This window comes from Leuciscus leuciscus (assembly GCF_965113295.1).
Source record: "Leuciscus leuciscus genome assembly, chromosome: 4".
NCBI classification, from domain to species: Eukaryota; Metazoa; Chordata; class Actinopteri; order Cypriniformes; family Leuciscidae; genus Leuciscus; species Leuciscus leuciscus.
The window spans coordinates 52178831-52202616 of record NC_138728.1 but is presented as its reverse complement, the minus strand read 5'-3'; the positions used below and the strand labels follow the sequence as shown (position 1 = coordinate 52202616).

At 38.3% G+C, this 23786-nt stretch overlaps 2 protein-coding genes across 2 annotated transcripts; both read left to right on the top strand.

The window, feature by feature from the left end:
• The first annotated feature begins 710 nt into the window (after window positions 1-710).
• LOC309497031 (uncharacterized protein) lies at window positions 711-11641 on the top strand. The gene is made up of 5 exons (XM_082167292.1): window positions 711-1953; window positions 3058-3203; window positions 4396-4551; window positions 7300-7456; window positions 10218-11641. The coding sequence occupies exons 4-5, from the start codon at window positions 7372-7374 to the stop codon at window positions 11090-11092; spliced, it is 960 nt and encodes a 319-aa protein (XP_082023418.1). The 5' UTR covers window positions 711-1953; window positions 3058-3203; window positions 4396-4551; window positions 7300-7371; the 3' UTR covers window positions 11093-11641.
• LOC309497020 (uncharacterized protein) lies at window positions 742-20602 on the top strand. Its single transcript, XM_082167272.1, has 4 exons — window positions 742-765; window positions 12707-12781; window positions 13501-13657; window positions 18941-20602. Exons 3-4 carry the CDS (start codon window positions 13573-13575, stop codon window positions 20065-20067), a joined length of 1212 nt encoding a protein of 403 aa, XP_082023398.1. The 5' UTR covers window positions 742-765; window positions 12707-12781; window positions 13501-13572; the 3' UTR covers window positions 20068-20602.
• Window positions 20603-23786: the final 3184 nt, after the last annotated feature.

Below are 23786 nucleotides of genomic sequence, written 5' to 3'. Positions count from 1 at the left end.
TATAGTAAAACCATGGTTAATTTTCGTAAGGGATACCATACAGTTCTTCTAACAATGTTTTATTTTCATTAGATGTTTTTCACTTTCTGACTGTAACAAAGTATATATATATATATATATATATGTATGTATGTATGTATGTACAACTTGTATAATCAAATTGCTTGTGTTAAAGGAACTATTTCTTCACGGTCATGGCCCTTTACTACAATGCACTATGTTTTTCCACATATAGTTTTGTTTTGCCCTTATATTCTGTGGAGAAACTGAGATGGAATAATATAAGGACTCTACTTTAGTTAATAAATTACGGTCAAAAGTAGTAAGATTTCTTTCCTATCACAAATTTTATTTTGATATAAAAAATCTTAATTTGTTTAAAATTTTTAAGTTTAGATATAAATATTTATATTAAATATTAAATTAAAATATTTAGGTATTTAGTTCTTTTCCATCTTTTATAAAATGAAAATCAAAGTACTTGACTTTATTCATGATTGAGAATATCACAAATGCTCTGTAGTTTGTATTATAATTGTGATATAAGCCAGAAGCTTTTGGAAAAATCTCAGTGGTGTTGAAAGCTTTGGAAATCTGTCTGTAATTCATACATTAAATCAATTCTTTATCTTATCATGTGAATATGTTTTCTGTGTGTGAATTTCTATTATATTATATTTTGAACGGGACTTTTATTTTGGTGTGGGATCATGACGTCATAAGGCTGCGCCGCGCTCCTGCATCTGTGATTCTGCTGAAGAAAAGGTTTGTGTTTTTAATCATCTAAAGTGTTTAAATCAATACACCCTGTTCAAACAATTATATGGAAAACTGTGAAATATATTAATTGTTCATTAATATAACACTGTATTCTATTAAATAGCAGTAATGAGCATTGCTTTTTTTAGTAGAGTGCATAAATAGCACAGTTTGTGTGAGTAAAGCGCATCCACACGCGACTAACAGAAACAGTGCGTCTCATTTCGCTCCCTATATTGTGAATCAGTTCATCATAAACACGCTGTTTGTTCTCTGGCAAGTAATGATAGAGAAAATGATTTGTTTTTAAATCAGAGTCAACTATAACAAACAAATATTGAAAATGTTTTAATGGAAGGTGCAGTCCATTAAATATAATCTAAAAATTATTAGATACCAAATATAAATCATAACAAAATAGTAATTGTAAGATCTGTGTTCTTTTATTAATTTGTAGTGCTAGTTTTGAGTGTTTTTTGTCTAATCAGATAATTTAAAGGGGTCATGACATGAGAAACCAAATTTGCCTTGATCTTTTGGCATATAAGAGGTCTTTGTACCATTAAAACTTCCTGCAAGTTTCATAGCTTAAGACGTCCTCCCTATTATAAAAGAAGCATTTATTTATTGAAGCTCCAAACACGGCTGGTCGTGGATCCTAAGATGTCACCTCGCGTTAACTACGCCTGATTTCGGGTCTGAAGAAGTGCCTGTTTACAGTAAGATTTTGATGCGTTCCTGGCTCTGTGGAAAAACAGCATGTCTGAATACGCTCCCGGAGGATCCAGACGGCAGGGAAAAATGGATTCAGTTTATTTTTTGCGTATGTCCCAGTCACGTAAGTGTTAATTTACGGGTGTGTTCACTACTCTTCACGGATGACTGTATGATGCTGGCTTAGCCAGAACACTTTTGCTCAGAGATCAGGCTGTGCCGACTATTCTGGACCCAACAACGCCGCCGCAAACTGTGAGTAATGTAAAAACTACTTATTAAAACGTAAATTGCAGTTTAATTCATGATGTATAATCCCAGTGTTTTTACTTAGTGTTCTTGCATATTGTTTTCAGAGTCCGTCACGTTCAGGCCCCGCGTTGCCTGTCAAGCTGACCGACACACACACACACACACACATCAGTGTGTGAAATACACAGCTGGCGTTTCAAACCACGAGACCCAAGTACCGTCGCAAAGGTATTATTTATATAATCATACCTTGTGTCATCATAATTCTATTCATAAGAAGCTTAAAAGCTTTATTGACCAAATATTTAATTATTTATAGTAAAAAAAATTTGTAGTGCTGCAATTACATTTGATAAAAGAGAACTTTATATTGTATTTTCTAACTTTATAGACATAACTTTATAGACATGTGTGTGTGTGTGTGTGTGTGTGTGTGTGTGTGTGTGTGTGTGTGTGTGTGTGTGTGTGTGTGTGTGTGTGTGTGTGTGTGTGTGAGAGAGACGCCCTCTGGTGTTCAGATGGAGCATTTACTAGCGATCAGCCGCTGCACTGACAAACTGCACATAAAATAATCACAGTGTTTGGCAAATCGCGAGCGGTTTCATTGCGATTTAAGGAGAACTCCGGTCAATTTTAACATTGAGCTCATTTTTTTGTAAATTTGGAGTGCTGTCAATACAGAGAACAACGACAAAAATCGCTGTTGTCTACATCGTGTTATCCTCTTTTTAAAATTTGCACCCTGTTGACTTCAATGGGGCAAGTTTTAAACCTGCTTTTAGCCTCTTAACATCCTTGATGTGTCATTACAAGTGCCCAGCCATTGTGAGTGATTCCTTCAGAGTGAACGCGGTGAATCTGACTGCAGTAGAAGTGACAGATATGAATAAAAGTGATGTTAATTCAGCCAGCGCACATACCTGTACTCCTGTTTTCGGTCGATTGTCGAGTTCACGCACGTGATCATAGGTAACTAAGCAACAGTGGAGACTCAGACTATCGACTACTGTGGACTTCAACCGAAAACAGGATGTAAATACAGGTATGTGCGCTGGCTGAATTAACATCACTTTTTTTCATATCTAAAAGCAGGTTTTAAACTGGCCCCATTTAAGTCAACAGGGTGCAAATTATAAAAAGAGGATAACACGGTGTAGGCAACACCGATTTTTGTCGTTGTTCTCTGTACTGACAGCACTCCAAATTTACAAAAAAATTAGCTCAATGTTAAAATTGACCGGAGTTCTCCTTTAATTGTGCACTCCTAGTCACGATGAAGTCTTAAAGGAATGAAGTCACTGACTGTCACTGCTCTGATAACCGTTTCCCCAGAGCAGTCGCTGGTAGGAACCGCGTGGAGAAAGAGGCATGTGGTGTGAGGCCAGACTACACTGGGAGAGACCGACATGCCCAGACCCAGCCGTTTCTGAAAGAAGGAAGCCGCACACAGAACTATGATGTCTGGCATTTGGAGAAAGGTATGTTTGAGCTTTCTTCTGGTCACAACTGCACTTTGTACAGATTCTGAAAAAAATATGTCATGTTAAAGGGATAGTTCACCCAAAAATAACAATTAGCCCATGATTGACTCACCCTGAAGCCATCCTAGGTGTATATGACATTCTTCTTTCAGACGAACACAATCAGAGTTATATTAAAGGGATACTCCACTTTAAAATGAAAATTCTGTCATCATATACTCACCCTCATGTTGTTTCAAACCTGTATGAATGTCTTTCTTCTGCTGAACAGAAAGGAAGATATTTAGAAGAATGTCAGTAACCAGACAGTTTCTGGTCTCATTGACTTCCATAGTATTTTTTCCTACTATGGAAGTCAATGGTATCTAAAACTGTCTGGTTACTGACATTCTTCTAAATATCTTCCTTTCTGTTCAGCAGAAGAAAGACATTCATACAGGTTTGAAACAACATGAGGGTGAGTATATGATGACAGAATTTTCATTTTAAAGTGGAGTATCCCTTTAAAACATGCAGGAACGTTTGTTAAGGCCTTCTGAAGCGAAGCGATGCCTTCTTGTAAGAAAAATGTCCACATTTAAATCTTTACCGATTAAAATAACTAGCTTCCGGCAGACGGCCATACGCAAGTCATCTCACGCCACAAGAGTCACACTTGACGATGTCTGATGTAGATGTGGGAGTAGCGTAAGCTTTAAGCCTCTCGCGGTTCACACAAACAGGACTGGGCAACCGCGCTCGTCATCATTTTGCCGACTCTTTCGCCGTAAATCGTTGCGTCTGCTGGAAGCTCGTTATTATAGTCGATAAAGTTTTAAATATGGACATTTTCCCCAGAGCCGTTTGGGACACTTTTATGATGGATGGATGCGCTTTGATGGGCTTCAAAAATATGGTGCCCATTCACTGCCATTATAAAGCTTGGAAGAGCCAGGACATTTTTTTAATATCACTGTGATTGTGTTCGTCTGAAAGAAGAAAGTCACATACACTTAGAATTGCTTCAGGGTGAGTAAATCATGGGTCATTTTTGGGTGAACTATCCCTTTAATGAATGGACATGTTTTTTAACATTACATACACAATATTTTTTTTGGTATTACAAATGATTAGGGTTGTCAAAGAAGTTCGAGCATATTGCCAGATATTGGCAATATGCTATATTACATATTACATATTGCCTGTTCAGCAGTGAAAGAGTGGCAGCACAGCGTAACCATCTCCACTGGACCAGAGAAGGTCCCTCATCAGTCACGTTCAGCATGTTCACATCATGACCCATCATACCCAAAATGTGAACATCCACATCGAGTGTCTAAAGACGGCAGCAAATGGTTCAAACCAGGTGAGTGCATAATATTGCATATCATTACCATTACCAACCAGACCGGACCTTCACTGCTGAGCATGTGTCAAGGGTTAGTCGAGGGGCAGTTTGAGTCCCACATCTGGGAACTGTCAGCGTAAACGCAGGACTAAACATGATGGTATTACACCCCTGACCTTTCTGCCTAAAAAGCCCCGGCACCAACTGACAACGCTTCTGCCAGCCAAACGCCTGAAGCGCCTGATGGAAACAGAGGAAAGACATCTAAAATCATACATTCGTAAAGTGTTTTTTTGTGTGTATATATGGCGAAAATATTGTCATTTTAATATACATTTTGTTACATTAAAAATATATATTCCATATTAACATAAAATTGTGTATGTCAGTTTTCTTACTGGTGTAACCCTCTGGGTCTCAAAGGACCGTAGTCTGCCCTGTAAATGTTGTGTGTATTCTGTAACGAATACAAATTCAGGCAAACGGGTTCAAAAGGCGGGTGATGAATCGTACAGGTAGCTGGTACTGGGGCCCGGTTAATTCTTCTCACAACCTATTGAGAAGGGTATTGTTTAAAATTGTAATTCAACATTTACCACATGTAATACTCAAACATGCAGGGTTCCCACGGGTCCTTGAAATCCTTGAAAGTTTATGAGAAAAATTCAAGGCCCTGGAAAGTTTTTGAAAATAACACACATAGATACAGGTCCTTGAAAGAGTTTTATGCAAAACAGAAATATGACAAATAGAATATCAGATCTGTCATATAGCTAAAAATAAATGCAAAAAATGTAACCTTGCTTGTAACTTTGAATTTGAGGGTATTGGACCTGGAAAGTTAGGGTTAACCTAACCCTTGAAATGTCCTTGAATTTGAAGTTAATCAAGGTGTGGGAACCCTGAGATTAACATAATTATGATTAATAATCTTTTAAAATATGTCCATGTTCTTCAGGGGTCTCCATGTAGCATTTATGTTCTTGCTCATTTCACCACAATTGCCCATTTGAGTGTTTATAGCAATCGTATGTTATTTAATATTACATCTTTTTGCGTAGAATTGTCATTTTAAGGGTCGTAAGACTATTACTTTTTATCACCTGCTAATATAAACCATAAGCAAATTATGAAAATGTCGCCTCGTTTCTAGTACATGTGATACAAAAGTAAAATTTTGCCGTATCAATGCTGCGTCTTCAAATTCATATTTGTGCATATGCATTTTTTCCGTGGTACTCCCTATAATTTCATCAAAATTAGTTAAAGTCCCTGTAAAGGCAATTCTACAAAAAAATTCTAAACACATTATACGTGCTAGAAATGTATTGCTAAAACATATTACAAAGACTGAGAACTGTGAAGTACTAAATTGTGGAGTTAGACCGTTAAACAGTTTTTCACCATTGCTGTGAGCCGGATTTTTTGGGCGGGGCTAAAACGGGGGATTGATGACGCACTGCGACCCCCCTGAGCTTGATTGGGCCCCTACTTGATGACGCACGGCGTCACTAAGCCTATCGCCGCTCAATCGCGAGTTACTATCAGACAGCCTACAGTTTGCTAGCTACTATGCCCACGTATTTCCTGGATGCAATCACTTCGAAAACAGATCGGTGTCCTTATTTCAATTTCCGAAAAATTATCATATCAAGAAGAGGTGGATTAATCTTGTGAAGAGCTAACGTTACCTTGATGGAGAGCTGATGATCACCACCACACCCGCCTCTGTAGAGATCAGGATAGTTTACTTTCGTCGGAGACAACTGGAATTCACTGATAATCCGCTGTTACTGGTGAATGGGGCCGAACCGACTATCTCCCGCTGTCCGCCTCGGCCTTCATCCTCCCGTCGCGCCGACATGCACGAGCTGTGCGCGAGTCATATTTCCCGCGAGTGGGCGTGGTTTCAGCTCAGCCAGCGGACACGCCCCCAGCGTTTGAGAGCTGAGACTACTGCTCATTTTTTCGAGATTTTGATAGCTTATTTTATTTACTTGGCGGCTTTTTTAATCATTCAAATTGGGCTGGGTGGCTAATAACACATTTTTTGGTGGTATGACAAACTCAGAACACATACTTAATTTTGACTTTACAGGGACTTTAAATATTGTTCAACTATTGGCAAGTTACCGGATAATTAGGCAACAATAACCCGTTTTCAAGTGTCTCTGGTTACAAATGACATGAGATATACGACATATATAATTAATTCAAAATATTTTCACACTTTCCATGTGGACACGGGCTGATCCATTCTTAGTTGTTGTGGAGATGGTTCATTTCGTCTGATTCTGGCTCAAACATATAGGGTTGTGTCATTGCAAGAGCCGTCGCCCTGCAGCAATCGGCAGCACCAGCTACTATTGTAAACAGCTCCACAAGTGTTCAGACTAGGGGCTGTTAATAATTAATGCATAGGCACTGACGTTTGCCAATCATAATAACAGTGGCGGTTACACTAAACTCTTAAAGGGGAAAACCCTCCAGAACTGACTGTTTGAGTCAGAGGATGAGAAACAGTGGAAAAAGGTCATACATCTCACACATTTTTATGTTTTTCGTCCAAAAACTATAGTAATATTATAATTGCACCTAAGAGAACATAATAATAATAATAATAATAAAAACATGTCATGAGCCCTTTAAGTCCATTAACTCTCTCTCTCTGACTGACTCTCTTACCAGTGAACTGAACTAGATCTGATTGACACACATTTAGTTTTGAGTGTTTTTCTTTCTGTTAATTATTCTCCTCTTAAACAGGACAGAGTGTCCAAACACACAGAAAAACTCCTGGTGAAGCGACTGAGATCCACGTGACACACTATTATAAAGATGGCGTTTATTAAAGAGGAGAGTGAAGACGTGAAGATTGAAGAAACATTCAGAGTCAAACATGAAGATACTGAGGAACAAACAGGTTAGTTTCATTCTCAAAGTCTTCAATCATTCTATGTCATGCATTTCTTTATCTACTACACAACTTGTGACTAAATAAATGACATGTACAAATTAAATTGGGAAAAACAATTAAGAAATAGGATTGGGCTGATCTAAATGCTCAAGGGGTGTATTTCCCAAAAGCATCGTTAAGCCCTATTCGCACTGGATTAGTATTATCTGGGGACCTCGTGTGATTTAGAAATGACCCACCCACATCTGAATTTCGTGTGGCGCATTCGCACGGGATAAACGAAGCCTGTGATTTTACTCGAAATTACTGACATATCTCGGACGGGACTAATATTATCACAGGACCTCAGTGTTCGGTGAAATATGGTAGGTCATTTGCGGGGGAATTTTTACTTTACAAATTACAGACATGGCCGATTCGCACGGGATTAAGATCACAGACAATCTCCGCAATTATTACAAATTACTAGAGGTCACCAGGTAATACTTATCCCGTGCGAATAGGGCTTTACTCATCTATGGTCGCTTATTTCATCGCTTCCAATGTAATGTAGACTTGTCACATCCAACCAAAAGGTACTAATTTAGGTGCTAGATTTCAAACATCAAAGAGCACAGAAACATACCGACAGTCTTATCGTTTAACCTTGTTAACCTTAACGAGTGCGGCAGCGGTATGCTTTGTGGCATAAAAGCATTATTAATTGCACAGACGCTAATTCTTTCTCATGGGCTCGTCCGGTATTTTAAACATTTACAGGGGTAAGTCGTGATTTTAGTGCCGTCCGAATACCATAATATGGATTGGTATGCTTTGTGGCACAGAGAGCCAAATGGTGCAGCGCAGGAGGAGTGTCCCTGAACCTGGTCCTGGTCTTTCAGCAGGTCAGCCTGGTAGGCCTGCAACACAGCCATAGTGCGCAAAGCGTTTAAGTTAGTCAAATTCCACTCACCGCTCAAAATGCTGGGCTTTCCGTGTTCTTTCTGCACGTTTTTCTGTATCCATAATATCAGTGTTTTTTCTCACCCATCCCGTGTAAAAATCCCTGGCCAAATTAGTACCTACTGTTTTTTGTTCAGTTCCTGTGGTGATTTAATTGCCGTCTGAATCCACATCTCTTGAGTTTACAAGAAGAGATTCAAAATCCACTGTTTAAATCCTTTTTGATCACTGCCGAGCACCGTACGTTAGATGTACACTTTTATCACTGAAATGCTGGAAAGTATTTACAAGAACAATATGAAAGCATGTAAAATTTTTGAAATGGTTATTGTGGCAGCAATATATGTTACAGTTTTAAAATATGTAGGCTAGGCTATTATAGTTTGGATTATTTTTTTTTATATTTTTTTTTACTTTCTTTTTATTATAAGGATCTTTCACATTTCACAGTTTACATTGGAGGCAAAAAAAAAAGTGAATTATACTATGCACTTTTCCAAATGAGACATTTGGTTCGAAAACAAAAGATTATAATTGCCTCACATATATATATTGACCTTTTTGTGATTACATGTGAACCAAAATGTAAAAAAATAAAATAAAATAAAAAAAAACTATATACAAAGGTACAAGTGGATAAGGTTTTGTTTCATTTACACAAAACTACAAACAGACTACCTAACAGAACTACAGTTTATTTCAATCCTCTCTCTCCTGATGACCACCCCCTTCCCAACCCTGTGTCGTCTGCCCTCGCTGCTCAGACCTCAGACAAGATCCAGTCTTATTGCACTTATATATGCAATCCACTTAGACCATAAACCTATAAATTTCTCCTTTTCTAATCTTAAGGTCATAGTGAGTCTCTCCATTATATATATTTGGTTTATAGTGTTGTACCATTCATCAGAACCTGGTAAGTCTGGTTGAAGCCATTTTCTTGTCACTGCCTTCCTGGCTGACAGTAAAAGAATCCTAAACAGGTACTTATCTGCAGCCAAAGTCAGATTTGGGGTGGATTATTTTTTATAATATCCAATAAATAAAGTCCTAATAAATGTAATTTCAACTATTTCTGAAGTGCTTCTTTTATAAAGAACACCACTTTCTAGCATAAAGCAGTGAAGCAGCCCCTGGACAAGTGAATAATTGATTCTCGAGTCATCGATATCAACAGATTCAGCAGCATCGCCACGGACAGCACCGGGTAACGTCGCACGTAAGAAGGGATATCTTAAGCAGCTTCCTAAGGTATGGTTCGGGGAACATGCCTAGAAATGGTATACCTTTAGTTAAGTTATACCTTAAGAGTCTTCGTAGCGCGCTAAGAGACAACGTTATTGGGAAACCCAGTCCAGGTCTCTCCCTGAACAGTGATGCGAGTTCCTATGCCAATTCTCGAATCAACATGAATGACCTATAATGGCCAAATTTTTCACAATCACAAAAGAAAAGAAAAAATACTGCCCTAAACTCATTAGCAGAAAGAGATATAAAATATAAACAAACCCGCATTAATGGGAGGCAAGTATTTTAATTCAGTATAACAATTGCTCTTGGTGCCACGATTTCGATGTCCTACTCACCTCAGTTGGTCCCGAATGCAAACCACAGATGATTGTCCCAATTCCCTCAAGAAAAGGGACAAACAAGGGCGGAGTTTCTGCATAGAAAATAAATAAATATCAAGCTAAAGTGAAGCATCACACATAACAAATAACTGGGCCTGTTTTTATTAGCCTAATAAAAGTCTGATAACTGCCAGCTTGCAAGTATTTGGGATGTGTCCTAAAGAAAGCTAATTTGTTGTTTCTGTTCACCTTAGACCTGATGGGACTGAAAGAGGAGAGTCAAGAACTGAATAAAGTGGAAGAGAAAAATCATGATTTCATGACTGGGGAGAAATCTTTTAGTTGCTCACAGACTCATAAAGAAGAATTTAGAAACCTTAAAGTCCAGATGAGTGTTTACTCTGAAGAGAGCCCTTTGACCAGCCAAGACTTGAAAATCCACCCTGGAGAGAAGGCGTTCAAATGCCCTCAGTGTGGAAAGAGATTTACACAGAGAAGAATCCTTAATACCCACTTGAGAGTTCACACTGGAGAGAAGCCGTTCATATGCCCTCAGTGTGGGAAGAGCTTCACACAGAAAGAAACCCTTACAACCCACTTGAGAGTTCACAGTGGAGAGAAGCCTTTCGTATGCCCTCAGTGTGGGAAGAGTTTCAAACAAAGCAGTCATCTGAAGACTCACTTGAAAATCCACACTGGAGAGAAGCTTTACGCCTGCTCTCTGTGTGGGAATCGTTTCTCACTAAAAGGACATCTCAAGAATCACATGAGAATTCACACTGGAGAGAAGCCATTTGCTTGTGATCAGTGTGAAAAAAGTTATAGATATAAATTACACCTTGATCTTCACATGAGGAATCACTCAGGAGAGAAATGTTTTATATGTAAAGTCTGTGGAAAGAGTTTCATATATAGAGCAAACTTTAAGATTCACATGAGAGTTCACACTGGAGAAAAGCCGTACTCCTGCCATGAGTGTGGAAAGAGCTTCACGATTAAAGGAAACCTGAAGATTCACATGAGAGTTCACACTGGAGAGAAGCCTTACAAGTGTCTTCAGTGTGAGAAGAGTTTCTCATTTCACGCAAACCTGACACAGCATTTGCAAACTCATTCTGGAAAGAAATAGCCATTTTTCTCAGTGTGACAAGAAGTTGAAAAGGAGAAATTTTGGCAATCATCTGCACATTCACTCTGGAGAAAAACAATTAAATTGTGATCAGTGTAATAAAATCATCACACTTAGAAATACAAATGAAAAAAGTTATGTAAATGTGAGACCTTCTGTGTTCTTTGTATCAGAGTACCCTTTAAAAAACAAGTTTATTCAAGTGTGCTATTAGTATACTACTTTCAAACCCCAAATAAGTATGTATTCTTTAATTAGGAAGTCTACACATGTGGAGAAGAAAAGCAGGAACAATCAAAGGAAGCATTGCTTATACACATGTAATTTAACAGGTTCATCAGTTATTAAACAGCATATAAATCTAAAACTGCAGTACATCACCGAATGAAATGTTGACCTATGGGTGATCTATGTTTTGATTATCAATCCGAATGTAGTTTTGGACAAGATTTCTTTTAAGCTTTTAGTTCAAAATGTTTTTTTTGTTGTTTTTTTAAGAAACTTACCCACATTCAAGTGGTGATTAAAAAAGAATGTATGACATTAGAATATTTGTTGTTGTGGTTGTTTAAAAGCTGAGGTTCTGTTCTTTCTTTTATAAACAACATGTTCAGACATTGATACATCAAAATATTCTAGGAACCATGAAATTGTGCAAATTATGAAAAATGTTGCCGCTGGCTGGCAATGAAAGGCTGACCAGGTTTGTGAGCCATCCATATCATCTATTATGAATGTCTGTTTATCTTCGCTGGGCCCACCCAGCTCAAGTTCAATCCTGCTGAAGATATCATTTTGAGTGACAGATTTGATTTAGCCCATTTTTCTTTGTGACATTATTTAAGGTGTTAACATTATCATAAGACAAAACGGTTCCGCTTTATTTTTATGGTCCCTTCAACACATTCTGTTGACTGTAAGTAACGTTGCACCTGCATGTCTACTAACTCTCATTAGAGTACTAGTAGAGTATTAGTAGACTGGTAGGGTTAGGGTTAGAAAAAGTTCACATGTACAGTACTTGCAAATGTTCTTATAGTCAGTAGAATGTCTGTTGGGGGGCATCAAAATAAGAGTTCGCAGATATTAAGAAGACAGTCCACTAATTCTCTAATGCGAGTTAGTTGACATGTAGTTGTTACTCATAGTCAACAGAATGTTTAAAAGGGACCATCACAATAAAGTGTTACCGATAAAAATAACAAATACAATGATTGTATAGCCAAAGTTGTATACTTGTTATCCCCAGTCACTCTTTCTTTAGGGGAAATTTTAATGTGAGATTCTGGAAATGAGATCTAAATTCAGCGGCGTCGCTCGGGGGGTCGTGGGTAGCGGGTGAACACTGAGTGAATTTTAACCGGGAGCGGGTGGATATTTATATTATGATAAGGATTCTGTTTTTGTTCAATTAAATAGTTGAGCACTCTGCAACCAAAAACCTAGTTTTTAAATACAAACTTTTCCCCAATCCTTTATAATATGAAGAGCAAGATACTTGACTTTGTTCATGATTGAGAATATCACAAATCAGCAATTAATTCTTTGAATGAATCCTTTATCTTATCATTTGAATGTGTTTTCTGTATGTGAATTTCTATTTAATGTTAACAGGACTTTTATTTTGGTGTGGTGACATGATGTCATAAGGCTGCGCCGCTCCTGCATCTGTGATTCTGCTGAAGAAAGGTTTGTGTTTTTAATCATCTAAAGTGTTTAAAGCAATACAGTACAATTATATAGAGAACTTTGAAATGAATTATTTTTAATGTAAAATTATAATCTATCTAATAAAATTAATGAACCGTTTTTTTATATTTTTTTTTTTACCAGTGAAGCATATCCACAAATGAGTAACAGTAAAGGTTCCTAAGCTCCCTATAGTTCCCAATGTTGTGAATCAGTTCATCAAAAACACGCTGTTTGCTCTCTGGCAAGTAATGTTAGAGAAAGAGATTTTCAAAACCAATTGAGATTCAATTGAATCAAATAATGTAGAGTTTGGAAGCACTTGATTCACAGCATGTAAATGCAACAAGAACAACAACACAAACATATGGAGTGACAACTTCTACAAATCAACTGACAATGTTTTCATCACAGTGTAATCCATTAAATATAGTCTACAAATCAAAACATACATGTGAATTATAAAAGCCTAAATATGAATTGCCTGTATATTCTCTGTTCCTTTAATTTGTAGTGCTAGTTTTGAGTAGTAATGTCAAATATGATTCATTTCCACGAAACGGTTCTTTTGGACAGTTCGTTTCAAAAAACGATTAATCTGTTCCTTACGTCATCAAGAAATGATGGCAGTAGATCTGACTGAGATCAGAGATTGACACACACTCGGAGATTTAGTTTTAAGTGTTTTTCTTTCTGTTAACTATTCTCCTCTTAAACAGGACAGAGTGTCCAAACACACAGAACAACTCCTGGTGAAGCGACTGAGATCCACGTGACACACTATTATAAAGATGGCGTTTATTAAAGAGGAGAGTGAAGACGTGAAGATTGAAGAAACATTCAGAGTCAAACATGAAGATACTGAGGAACAAACAGGTCAGTTTCATTCTCAAAATCTTCAATCATTCTATGTCATGCTCTTTATCTACTACACAACTTGTGACTAAATAAATGACATGTACAAATTAAATTGGGAAAAACAATTAAGAAATAGGATTGGGCTGATCTAAATGCTCAAGGGGTGCATTTCCCAAAAGCATCGTTAGTCAACTATGGTCGCTTATTTCATCGCTTCCAATGTAATGTAGACTTGTCACAACCAACCAAAAGTCCTCATTTGTGTGGTCTCATTACAATTATTTTACTGCTCCCGATTGCATCAGAGCTCCCACGATCCCAAATCGTAAATATCACTCGTTTGATATTTCGACTGTTGATCGGGCTGCCTCTAACGTTATATCCCCAATATCCACTTGGAGCGAGTGAGTGTCACCTGCCAGATGTTGCGTGCTTCTATAGCTGAAACTTGGCAGCCACAAACATGTCACAATAATGGAGTATTAAGAAAGAAGATCGCCTATGTTCTTTTACTCCTTTTGTTTTTCGCTGCAAAACTGAACACATGCCTGGAGAACCAGCTGACAACATTGATTGTCCTCCATTTGATCAAACTAAGCTAGATTTCTAACATCAAATAGCACAGAAACATACAGACAGTCTTATTGATAACCTTGTTAACCTTAACGAGTGAGGCAGCGGTATGCTTTGTGGCACGGAGAGCCAAATGGTGCCCCTGACCCTGGTCCTGGTCTTTCAGTAGGTCAGCCTGGTAGGCCTGCAACACAGCCATAGTTACATAGCCACAGCCATATATATATATACACGAGTAAGAGGCTAAGAGAGCTGATCTTGTGATCAGTGATTTTTAAAGCGTGAAGATGTGTGTGAGCCAATAAGAAGTGTTTTCCTTTGGAGGGAATTTCTTTACGACCCTTTGTTCAAGCAGGCCTTTGAACCAAGCAGGCCTTTGAACATGTCAAGTCAAGTTTATTTGTATAGCGCTTTTCACAATACAGATTGTATCAAAGCAGCTTCACAGTATTAAATTAAAATAATACAACAAAGTTTGTTTCAAGAGGAATTTATTGATTGATAAAATTAAATTAAATATCCCCAAAATATCCCCAACTGAGCAAGCCAAAGGCAACAGTGGCAAGGAACCGAAAAACTCCATCAAGTGACCTAATGGTGTCCTAAAACTCCATCAGGTGACCTAATGGAGAAAAAAAAACGGCCAGTTCTCCTCTGGCATTTATGAGCTAGAGGCCGGATTGTAGTTTGAACTGTAGGATTATATGAATGCCTGGCTGAAGAGATGCGACTTTAATCTAGTTTTAAACTGGGAGAGCGAGTCTGAGCAACGAACAGTATCAGGAAGACTATTCCAGAGTTTTGGAGCCAAATGTGAAAATGCTCTCCCTCCTTTGGTGGTTCTGGATATCCTAGTGTAGTAGTCATAGCTGCCTCGTTAATTTTGGTACAACCCAAGTACAAATGAATGGTAATCACCTAATTAGATCCAGGTGCGCTATAGGTGTGTGAGTGTATGTATAAGGAAGCTATTGCATTGTTGGAGTGCGTTGACTGCTGCAAACTTGGACGCCGTCTTTTCGAGTTGTTCTCTTATGGGGATCTTCGAGCTGAGCCACGCAGTATTTGGGTATGTTACCATGAAGGAATAAATATTTAATGTGGGGCGAGCTGTTGGCTATATGCATTCTGTTGTTTTTAGTATGCATCCTGGGCTGTTTATCTATCGTGGTTTGACGTTGGAAGGGCTGATTTGTTAATAATCAGGTGGGTAACCGATTTGATTTAATGGGTGGATATCCGCGAAAGGATTTGTTTATATCGTGTTCCCTCTGTTGTAGCTGAAGAGGCCAAGAGCTGGTAATATGTCCGTGTGATGACAGCTGATTGGGACCGTGACCGGGCTTCCCCTTCCTGTTTGGTCTTTGCCTTCGTTGTCTTGAGTAGCCTACTATTGTTGCGCGTTGCCGCGACGTTCCGTCTTGCCTCACCTCAACTGCGCCTGCTTGACCAGTCCACATCAAGTGAACTTGACATCGGGAGATTGTTGAGACCCGAGTATTAATCCGTGTGGCCGTTTGGCCACCTCCGCACTGTTTCAACTGGAAGACTGTGTCTGTGGGGTTTGTATGGTTGTGTGGATGAACTCAAAAGTTGATGTGGTTTGAGTGCGTTTGTTTATTGTTGGAAGTGTGTGCGAGCGTGTATATGTACGAGTGTGTGAGCGTGAGAAATAAGTATTAATGGTTGTGAGTTTGCGTGATCTTAAATGCATCCTTTATGTGTGTGTATTGCTAATGGACCAGGTGTAATGTGATTTGCATCTGTTATTTTGTTGCTTTTTTTGTATTTGGTTGATCAACTTTGTATTTGTATTTTCTTTTCCTTGTTTATTGATTTGATTTCTGTTATCTTTTGCTTTGTATTTTAGTTGATCAACTTGTATTTTTCTTTTCTCGTTTATTGATTTGATTTATGACAATTTGATTATTGTTCTCTTTTTCTTGTTTATTGATTTGTGACAATTTGAGTTGATTTTGGTAACTTTGTTGGACCGGCTGAGAAGGAGTGCTGACCACTCTAGGTCCAAGTTAATGGGTACCCTTGTTCACTGAGTGATTTGATTCTTTTGAATTTCCTGTCACTTGAATGCACGTGTGCTTGTGGTGAAGTGAGTACATTACTGTACGTTTGAAGTGCTTGTAGTGAATGGAATTGGGTAGGTTTGTTATTTCTCCTTGCCATCCGACATGTTATCGTTGATCGATTTTGGTTATTTTTCTTTAGTTTTGATTCTGAAGCCATATTAACCCCTGGTGTATTGAATTGTGTGTGTGTGGAGCTTTTAGCTTAGTTATAATAAAGTATTATTGTTATTTTCTATATTCACGTCTCTGCTGTGTCTTTGTGGGAACGAACCTGTGTGTCCTTGTTGGACCATTATTTCCCTGGGTGAAGTTCCCAGGGTGGCGTAGTCGGTGTTGTAATTATAATTGAGTCCAGAATAACGAAATCCACCCCCTTTGGTGGCTACACTAGCTATGACCAAAAGCCTTGAATTTAGTGATCTTAAAGAGCGCGATGGATTATAGGGCAATAGAAGATCCGTTAAATAGACTGGAGCTAAGCCGTTTAGGGCTTTATAAGTCAGTAGCAATACCTTGTAATTAATACGGAACTTTATAGGTAACCAATGCAGTGATGATAAAATCAGTGTTATATGATCATATTTTCTTGATCTCGTAAGAACTCTAGCGGCGGCATTTTGGACTAACTGTAGCTTGTTTATTGAGGATGCAGGACAACCAGCTAATAAAGCATTACAGTAATCCAGTCTCGAGGTCATGAATGCATGAACTAACTTTTCTGCATCAGAAACTGATAGCATATTACGTAGCTTAGCAATGTTTCTAAGGTGGAAAAATCCTGTTTTAATTTTCAAAAGACAGGTTGCAATCGAGTATAACACCCAGGTCTTTTACTGTAGAGGATAAAGTAACAGGACATCCTATGATGTTAAAGTTGTATTGTGCGAGGTTTTGTGGGCGGTTTTTTGAACCGATAAGTATTACCTCTGTCTTGTCTGGATTTAATAAAAGAAAATTACGCGTCATCCAATCTTTTATATCTTTAACACACTCTGTCAATTTGGAAAATTTTGCGTTTTCATACGGCCGTGATGAAATATATATTTGAGTGTCATCAGCATAACAATGGAAACTAATTCCATGTTTCCTTATAATATTTCCAAGTGGCATCATATATATTGAAAATAACAGAGGGCCTAACACAGATCCCTGCGGCACTCCATAGTTTACTGGAGTTATGATCGATTTTTCTCCATTTAAATAGACAAAATGGTAGCGGTCAGATAGGTATGATTTGAACCAGCTTAGTGCTTGTCCTTGAACACCAGTATAATTTTGTAGTCGATCTAAGAGTATTGTGTGATCTATAGTATCGAACGCAGCACTAAGATCAAGTAAAACTAGTATTGAGATACAGCCTTGGTCAGAAGCTAAAAGTAAATCATTTGTGATTTTAACGAGCGCAGTTTCAGTGCTATGATGCGGTCTGAATCCAGACTGAAACTTTTCATAGATATCATTTTGTTGCAAGAAAGAGCCCAGTTGAGCGGACACCACTTTTTCTAATATTTTAGACATAAATGGAAGATTTGAAATGGGTCTATAATTTGCTAGATTATTATGATCTAATTGTGGTTTCTTAATGAGAGGTTTTATAACTGCCAGTTTAAATGTTCTTATGTAGTTTGATTGGATGTTTAACACAAGAATCTTCAAGATTCTTATAATACTAATGCGTCACAAAGTTAGCAAAATGTAATGTGAATTAACAAATAGGGGACAAAGATTGGAGTTTATAGAGACCAAACATGCCACACATATGATTTGGTTAACCATAATATGCAAAGTCTGAAACATTAACCCAAAAGAGTTTAAAATGAAGACATAGGCCAAACCACATAAAAGGAAAATCATGAGATGGGAAAAGTTTGTATAAAGTTTGTATACATGTTTACACATTTCTCAAGTGGTTATATATAGAATATATAAGATTAAAAGGGTTTGTTTCTTCTTCTCAGCAAGAATTAAGTGAGCGTCACTGCCCTCTGCAAATTCCTTTTGGGGTCGAAACTCAAAACTCTTATCCGTCTCAGTATGTCCTGTGACAGGACACCGGGTTCTGCCAGTGTGTTAGCTTCGTTTGAGATGTTAGTTTTGGGGGAAGTTTCATAGACCTCAGACAATGCAAGAGATAACTCACCATCGTCCTCCAGGAGCGCCCGCATCAGCCCCTGAAGATTGAGAGATATTCATACCTTCCTAAAATTTGTAAAGCCCTGCAAGCCCCATGATTTTGATGTCCTACTCACCTCAGTTGGTCCCGAATACAAACCACAGATGATTGTCCCAATTCCCTCAAGAAAAGGGACAAACAAGGGCGGAGTTTCTGCATAGAAAATACATAAATATCAAGCTAAAGTAAAGCATCACACATAACAAATAACTGGGCCTGTTTTTATTAGCTTAATAAAAGTCTGATAACTGCCAGCTTGTAAGTATTTGGGATGTGTCCTAAAGAAAGCAAAAAATTTACGATATTGATAAGAGGGTCTGAGATTACAGGTTACTCCATTTTCAGTTGTTGAGTGGTTATAGGATTCGGCATACGTGTTGTTGGATTTGATGTTTTACATGTCTAAATGTTTTCATGTTTCTGTGCCATTAAACTGGTGTTAACTTGTTTTCTTTCTGTTCACCTTAGACCTGATGGGACTGAAAGAGGAGAGTCAAGAACTGAATGAAATGGAAGAGAAAAATCATGATTTCATGACTGGGGAGAAATCTTTTAGTTGCTCACAGACTCATAAAGAAGAATTTAGAAACCTTAAAGTCCAGATGAGTGTTTACACTAAAGAGAGCCCTTTGACCTGCCAAGACTTGAAAATCCACACTGGAGAGAAGTCGTTCATATGCCCTCAGTGTGGAAAGAGATTTACACAGAGAAGAATCCTTAATACCCACTTGAGAGTTCACACTGGAGAGAAGCCTTTCATATGCCCTCAGTGTGGGAAGAGCTTCACACAGAAAAAAACCCTTACAACCCACTTGAGAGTTCACACTGGAGAGAAGCCGTTCATATGCCCTCAGTGTGGGAAGAGGTTTACACAGAAAAAAACCCTTACAACCCACTTGAGAGTTCACACTGGAGAGAAGCCTTTCATATGCCCTCAGTGTGGAAAGAGGTTTACACAGAGAAGAATCCTTAATACCCACTTGACAGTTCACACTGGAGAGAAGCCGTTCATATGCCCTCAGTGTGGGAATAGGTTTACACAGAAAAAAAACCTTAATACCCACTTGAGAGTTCACAGTGGAGAGAAGCCTTTCGTATGCCCTCAGTGTGGGAAGAGCTTCTCACAAAGCAGTCATCTGAAGACTCACTTGAAAATCCACACTGGAGAGAAGCCTTACGCCTGCACTCTGTGTGGGAATCGTTTCTCACTAAAAGGACATCTCAAGAATCACATGAGAATTCACACTGGAGAGAAGCCATTTGCTTGTGATCAGTGTGAAAAAAGTTATAGATATAAATTACACCTTGATCTTCACATGAGGAATCACTCAGGAGAGAAATGTTTTATATGTCAAGACTGTGGAAAGAGTTTCATATATAGAGCAAACTTTAAGATTCACATGAGAGTTCACACTGGAGAAAAGCCGTACTCCTGCCATGAGTGTGGAAAGAGCTTCACGATTAAAGGAAACCTGAAGATTCACATGAGAGTTCACACTGGAGAGAAGCCTTACAAGTGTCTTCAGTGTGAGAAGAGTTTCTCATTTCACGCAAACCTGACACAGCATTTGCAAACTCATTCTGGAAAGAAATAACAATTTTTCTCAGTGTGACAAGAAGTTGAAAAGGAGAAATTTTGGCAATCATCTGCACATTCCCTCTGGAGAAAAACAATTAAATTGTGATCAGTGTAATAAAATCATCACACTTAGAAATACAAATGAAAAAAGTCATGTAAATGTGAGACCTTCTGTGTTCTTTGTATCAGAGTACCCTTTAAAAAACAAGTTTATTCAAGTGTGCTATTAGTATACTACTTTCAAACCCAAAATAAGTATGTATGCTTTAATTAGGAAGTCTACACATGTGGAGAAGAAAAGCAGGAACAATCAAAGGAAGCATTGCTTATACACATGTAATTTAACGGCCTCATCAGTTATTAAACAGCATATAAATCTAAAACTGCAGTACATCACCGAATGAAATGTTGACCTATGGGTGATCTATGTTTTGATTATCAATCCGAATGTAGTTTTGGACAAGATTTCTTTTAAGCTTTTAGTTCAAAATGTTTATTTTTATGAAACTTACCCACATTCAAGTGGTGATTAAAAAAGAATGTATGACATTCAGTTTAAAAGCTGAGGTTCTGTTCTTTCTTTTATAAACAACATGTTCAGACATTGATACAACTAAATATTCTAGGAACCATGAAATTGTGCAAATTATCAAAAATGTTGCCGCTGGCTGGCAATGAAAGGCTGACCAGGTTTGTGAGCCATCCATATCATCTATTATGAATGTCTGTTTATCTTCGCTGGGCCCACCCAGCTCAAGTTCAATCCTGCTGAAGATATCATTTTGAGTGACAAATTTGATTTAGCCCATTTTTCTTTGTGACAATATTTAAGGTGTTAACATTATCATAAGACAAAACGGTTCCGCTTTATTTTTATGGTCCCTTCAACACATTCTGTTGACTGTAAGTAACGTTGCACCTGCATGTCTACTAACTCTCATTAGAGTACTAGTAGAGTATTAGTAGACTGGTAGGGTTAGGGTTAGAAAAAGTTCACATGTACAGTACTTGCAAATGTTCTTATAGTCAGTAGAATGTCTGTTGGGGGGCATCAAAATAAGAGTTCGCAGATATTAAGAAGACAGTCCACTAATTCTCTAATGCGAGTTAGTTGACATGTAGTTGTTACTCATAGTCAACAGAATGTTTAAAAGGGACCATCACAATAAAGTGTTGCCGATAAAAATAACAAATACAATTATTGTATGGCCAAAATTGTATACTTGTTATCCCCAGTCACTCTTTCTTTAGGGGAAATTTTAATGTGAGATTCTGGAAATGAGATCTAAATTCAGCGGCGTCGCTCGGGGGGTCGTGGGTAGCGGGTGAACACTGAGTGAATTTTAACCGGGAGCGGGTGGATATTTATATTATGATAAGGATTCTGTTTTTGTTCAATTAAATAGTTGAGAACTCTGCAACCAAAAACCTAGTTTTTAAATACAAACTTTTCCCCAATCCTTTATAATATGAAGAGCAAGATACTTGACTTTGTTCATGATTGAGAATATCACAAATCAGCAATTAATTCTTTGAATGAATTGTAACAACAATGACTTTGTGTTGGGGAATTAATTAGCTCAAATTAGCGGTAATATTCATCAATGTGAATATGCATCTGTTGCTTCCATAAATTAATTTATTCAAATTAGGGAATAGGTCAAAACCTCGGCTTGTATCAGCGATTACACAATTACTTGTAATAATCACTGATAGAGACGGGTAGCATTTACTCAATTTGGGGGAATTTGAGGTAGAAGTTGACGAATGTTCATTTACCATGCAGACTGGCCGTCCAGCGGACAGAATGTATAATTCATGAACAGAAATCGGGCGTCTTTAACACTGATAGATAACACTTTCTTGTGGCCACAAAGAAGATAATTATCTCCGTGTTTTAGACAATTTTAGGTTTCTTTTAAGAATAAAACCAATCGTAGAGCTTATAAGGTACAATCTGCACTCATCAGGGACTCAGAATTTGAAACAAAGCAGGCAAACTTAATTCAAATGATTTAACAAAGTTTATTTAAACAGGCTAGCGATTACACAATTATTTTAAATCACGCAGGAGTAAAAATGCATAAACAAAACAGGCAATATAACGATCGTAATACAGAAATACAACAAAATAAAAAGGTTTTAGAGAGAGAGATTGGGAGAGAGGGAGAGAGAGAGAGAGAGAGAGAAACTCAGCGAGAGGAAACTAATAGTTGAGATACGAATGATTTTAGGTGTGTGTGTGAGATGTGGAGATGGTAGCGTTTGTAAGGTGGGTGTGTCGCTCCGTGAGCACGTGGTAGCGTGTTTGTCTCGGCACACGTGGGTGAGAGTATGTGTGTGTGTGTATGTGTATGTTTGTGTGTGTGAAAGAGAATTTAGAGAGAGGGATAGAAACAGTTTAGTCATTCACCACAAAACCCCAACGTTTCTCAGTAATATTTAGACAACTTTAAACAGCATTTCCTTCAGATTGCAAATTTAAAAGATCTACGTTACTCTGTTTGAAAGGTCGGCCTTCTGTGGGTGCGTTCGTCTGTGTTGGATAAAGACACCTGGATCACGTGGTCACAGCGTTCTGGTTGCTATGGCGACTTGAAGCGAGCGAAGACTCAGCAAAGATTATCTTTAGCCTTAAGTTGGTTTTGTGGGTTGGTTTCAGAAGACTATACTGAAGTAATAGTAGTTCTAAGAAAAGACTTGGAAATAAAAGGAAAATAAAAGCGAGCGGAGCTTCCTTGAGGGAAGGAGGCGTGTCGTCTTTCTCTCTCTGACGGACTGCAATGAGAGGATAGGGGCGCGCAATTTTAAAGGGCTAAACTCACGCTTCCCTCACGTACGTGGGCCAATCGTCTTTAACAACGTATGGGCCCACCTCCTGACGTTTTGAGGTCTATACGCCTCCTTTCCGCGGGGTTTTGAACGATGAATTCGTCCATAACTTAATACCACTGGTATTTAATAAAACAATGCATTCTCTGATATTTTGTGTTAAAGATTCAGCATCGTTGGGGTTCGTGGAACACGGCAATACCGCGAATGACAGTTCTAATATCTAAAATCAAGGAGGTACATCATTTCTTGTAATTGTGGGCACCACAGAGTGATTACAGGCCAACAAACTACATAGGCATAATATTTGGGACAGGGGATCAGACACACATCAAGAAAATACATTTAAAATATTTCATACAAGGATTTTGGTCCCACGTGGTGGGATCTGCGTGTGTTTCTGTGTGTGTGTATGTGAGTGCGTCTTGAAAGTTCATACCCGTCCGCTGAACTCTTGTCCCCGTCGCTGCGGGTGAGGCTTATGTGTGTGCGTGCGTTTGGCTCTTTGGATTGATGTATTAGGCACAGACCACATGTTTTGGGCATCTGGTCTCTACAACACTGTTTTATTGTTGGGAAGAGTTAATTAGTGTCTATGTGTAAATCAGTGTGCGAGAGACTCCCTGGGGGGGGGTCCTTTCGGGATCGCTCTCATTGGTCAGCGTTAGGCTCTCCCGGCCATAAACAGACGGTCTCTGTTGGTTTAGACGTAAGAGATCATGTAGAGTGAGAGATAGACAATGATTTACACCATTTTTCGGCGCCGTTTGGGCTGCACGTCTTGCGCAGAGCAATCTCAAAACAGCAGAGGTGTCGTAAATGAGAGTGCTTTGGAATGTGAGAATAGCTTGAGTCAGAGCGAGACAGGGGTTTTGTAGATTTAGACTGCATTAATTAATTTGA

Excerpts from the sequence above, each read along its gene's own strand:
- LOC309497031 (XM_082167292.1), top strand. The coding sequence starts at position 7,372 with ATGGCGTTTATTAAAGAGGAGAGTGAAGACGTGAAGATTGAAGAAACA. Across the intron at positions 7,457-10,217 it reads AGATACTGAGGAACAAACAG|ACCTGATGGGACTGAAAGAG; the intron begins GTTAGTTTCATT and ends TGTTCACCTTAG.
- LOC309497020 (XM_082167272.1), top strand. The coding sequence starts at position 13,573 with ATGGCGTTTATTAAAGAGGAGAGTGAAGACGTGAAGATTGAAGAAACA. Across the intron at positions 13,658-18,940 it reads AGATACTGAGGAACAAACAG|ACCTGATGGGACTGAAAGAG; the intron begins GTCAGTTTCATT and ends TGTTCACCTTAG.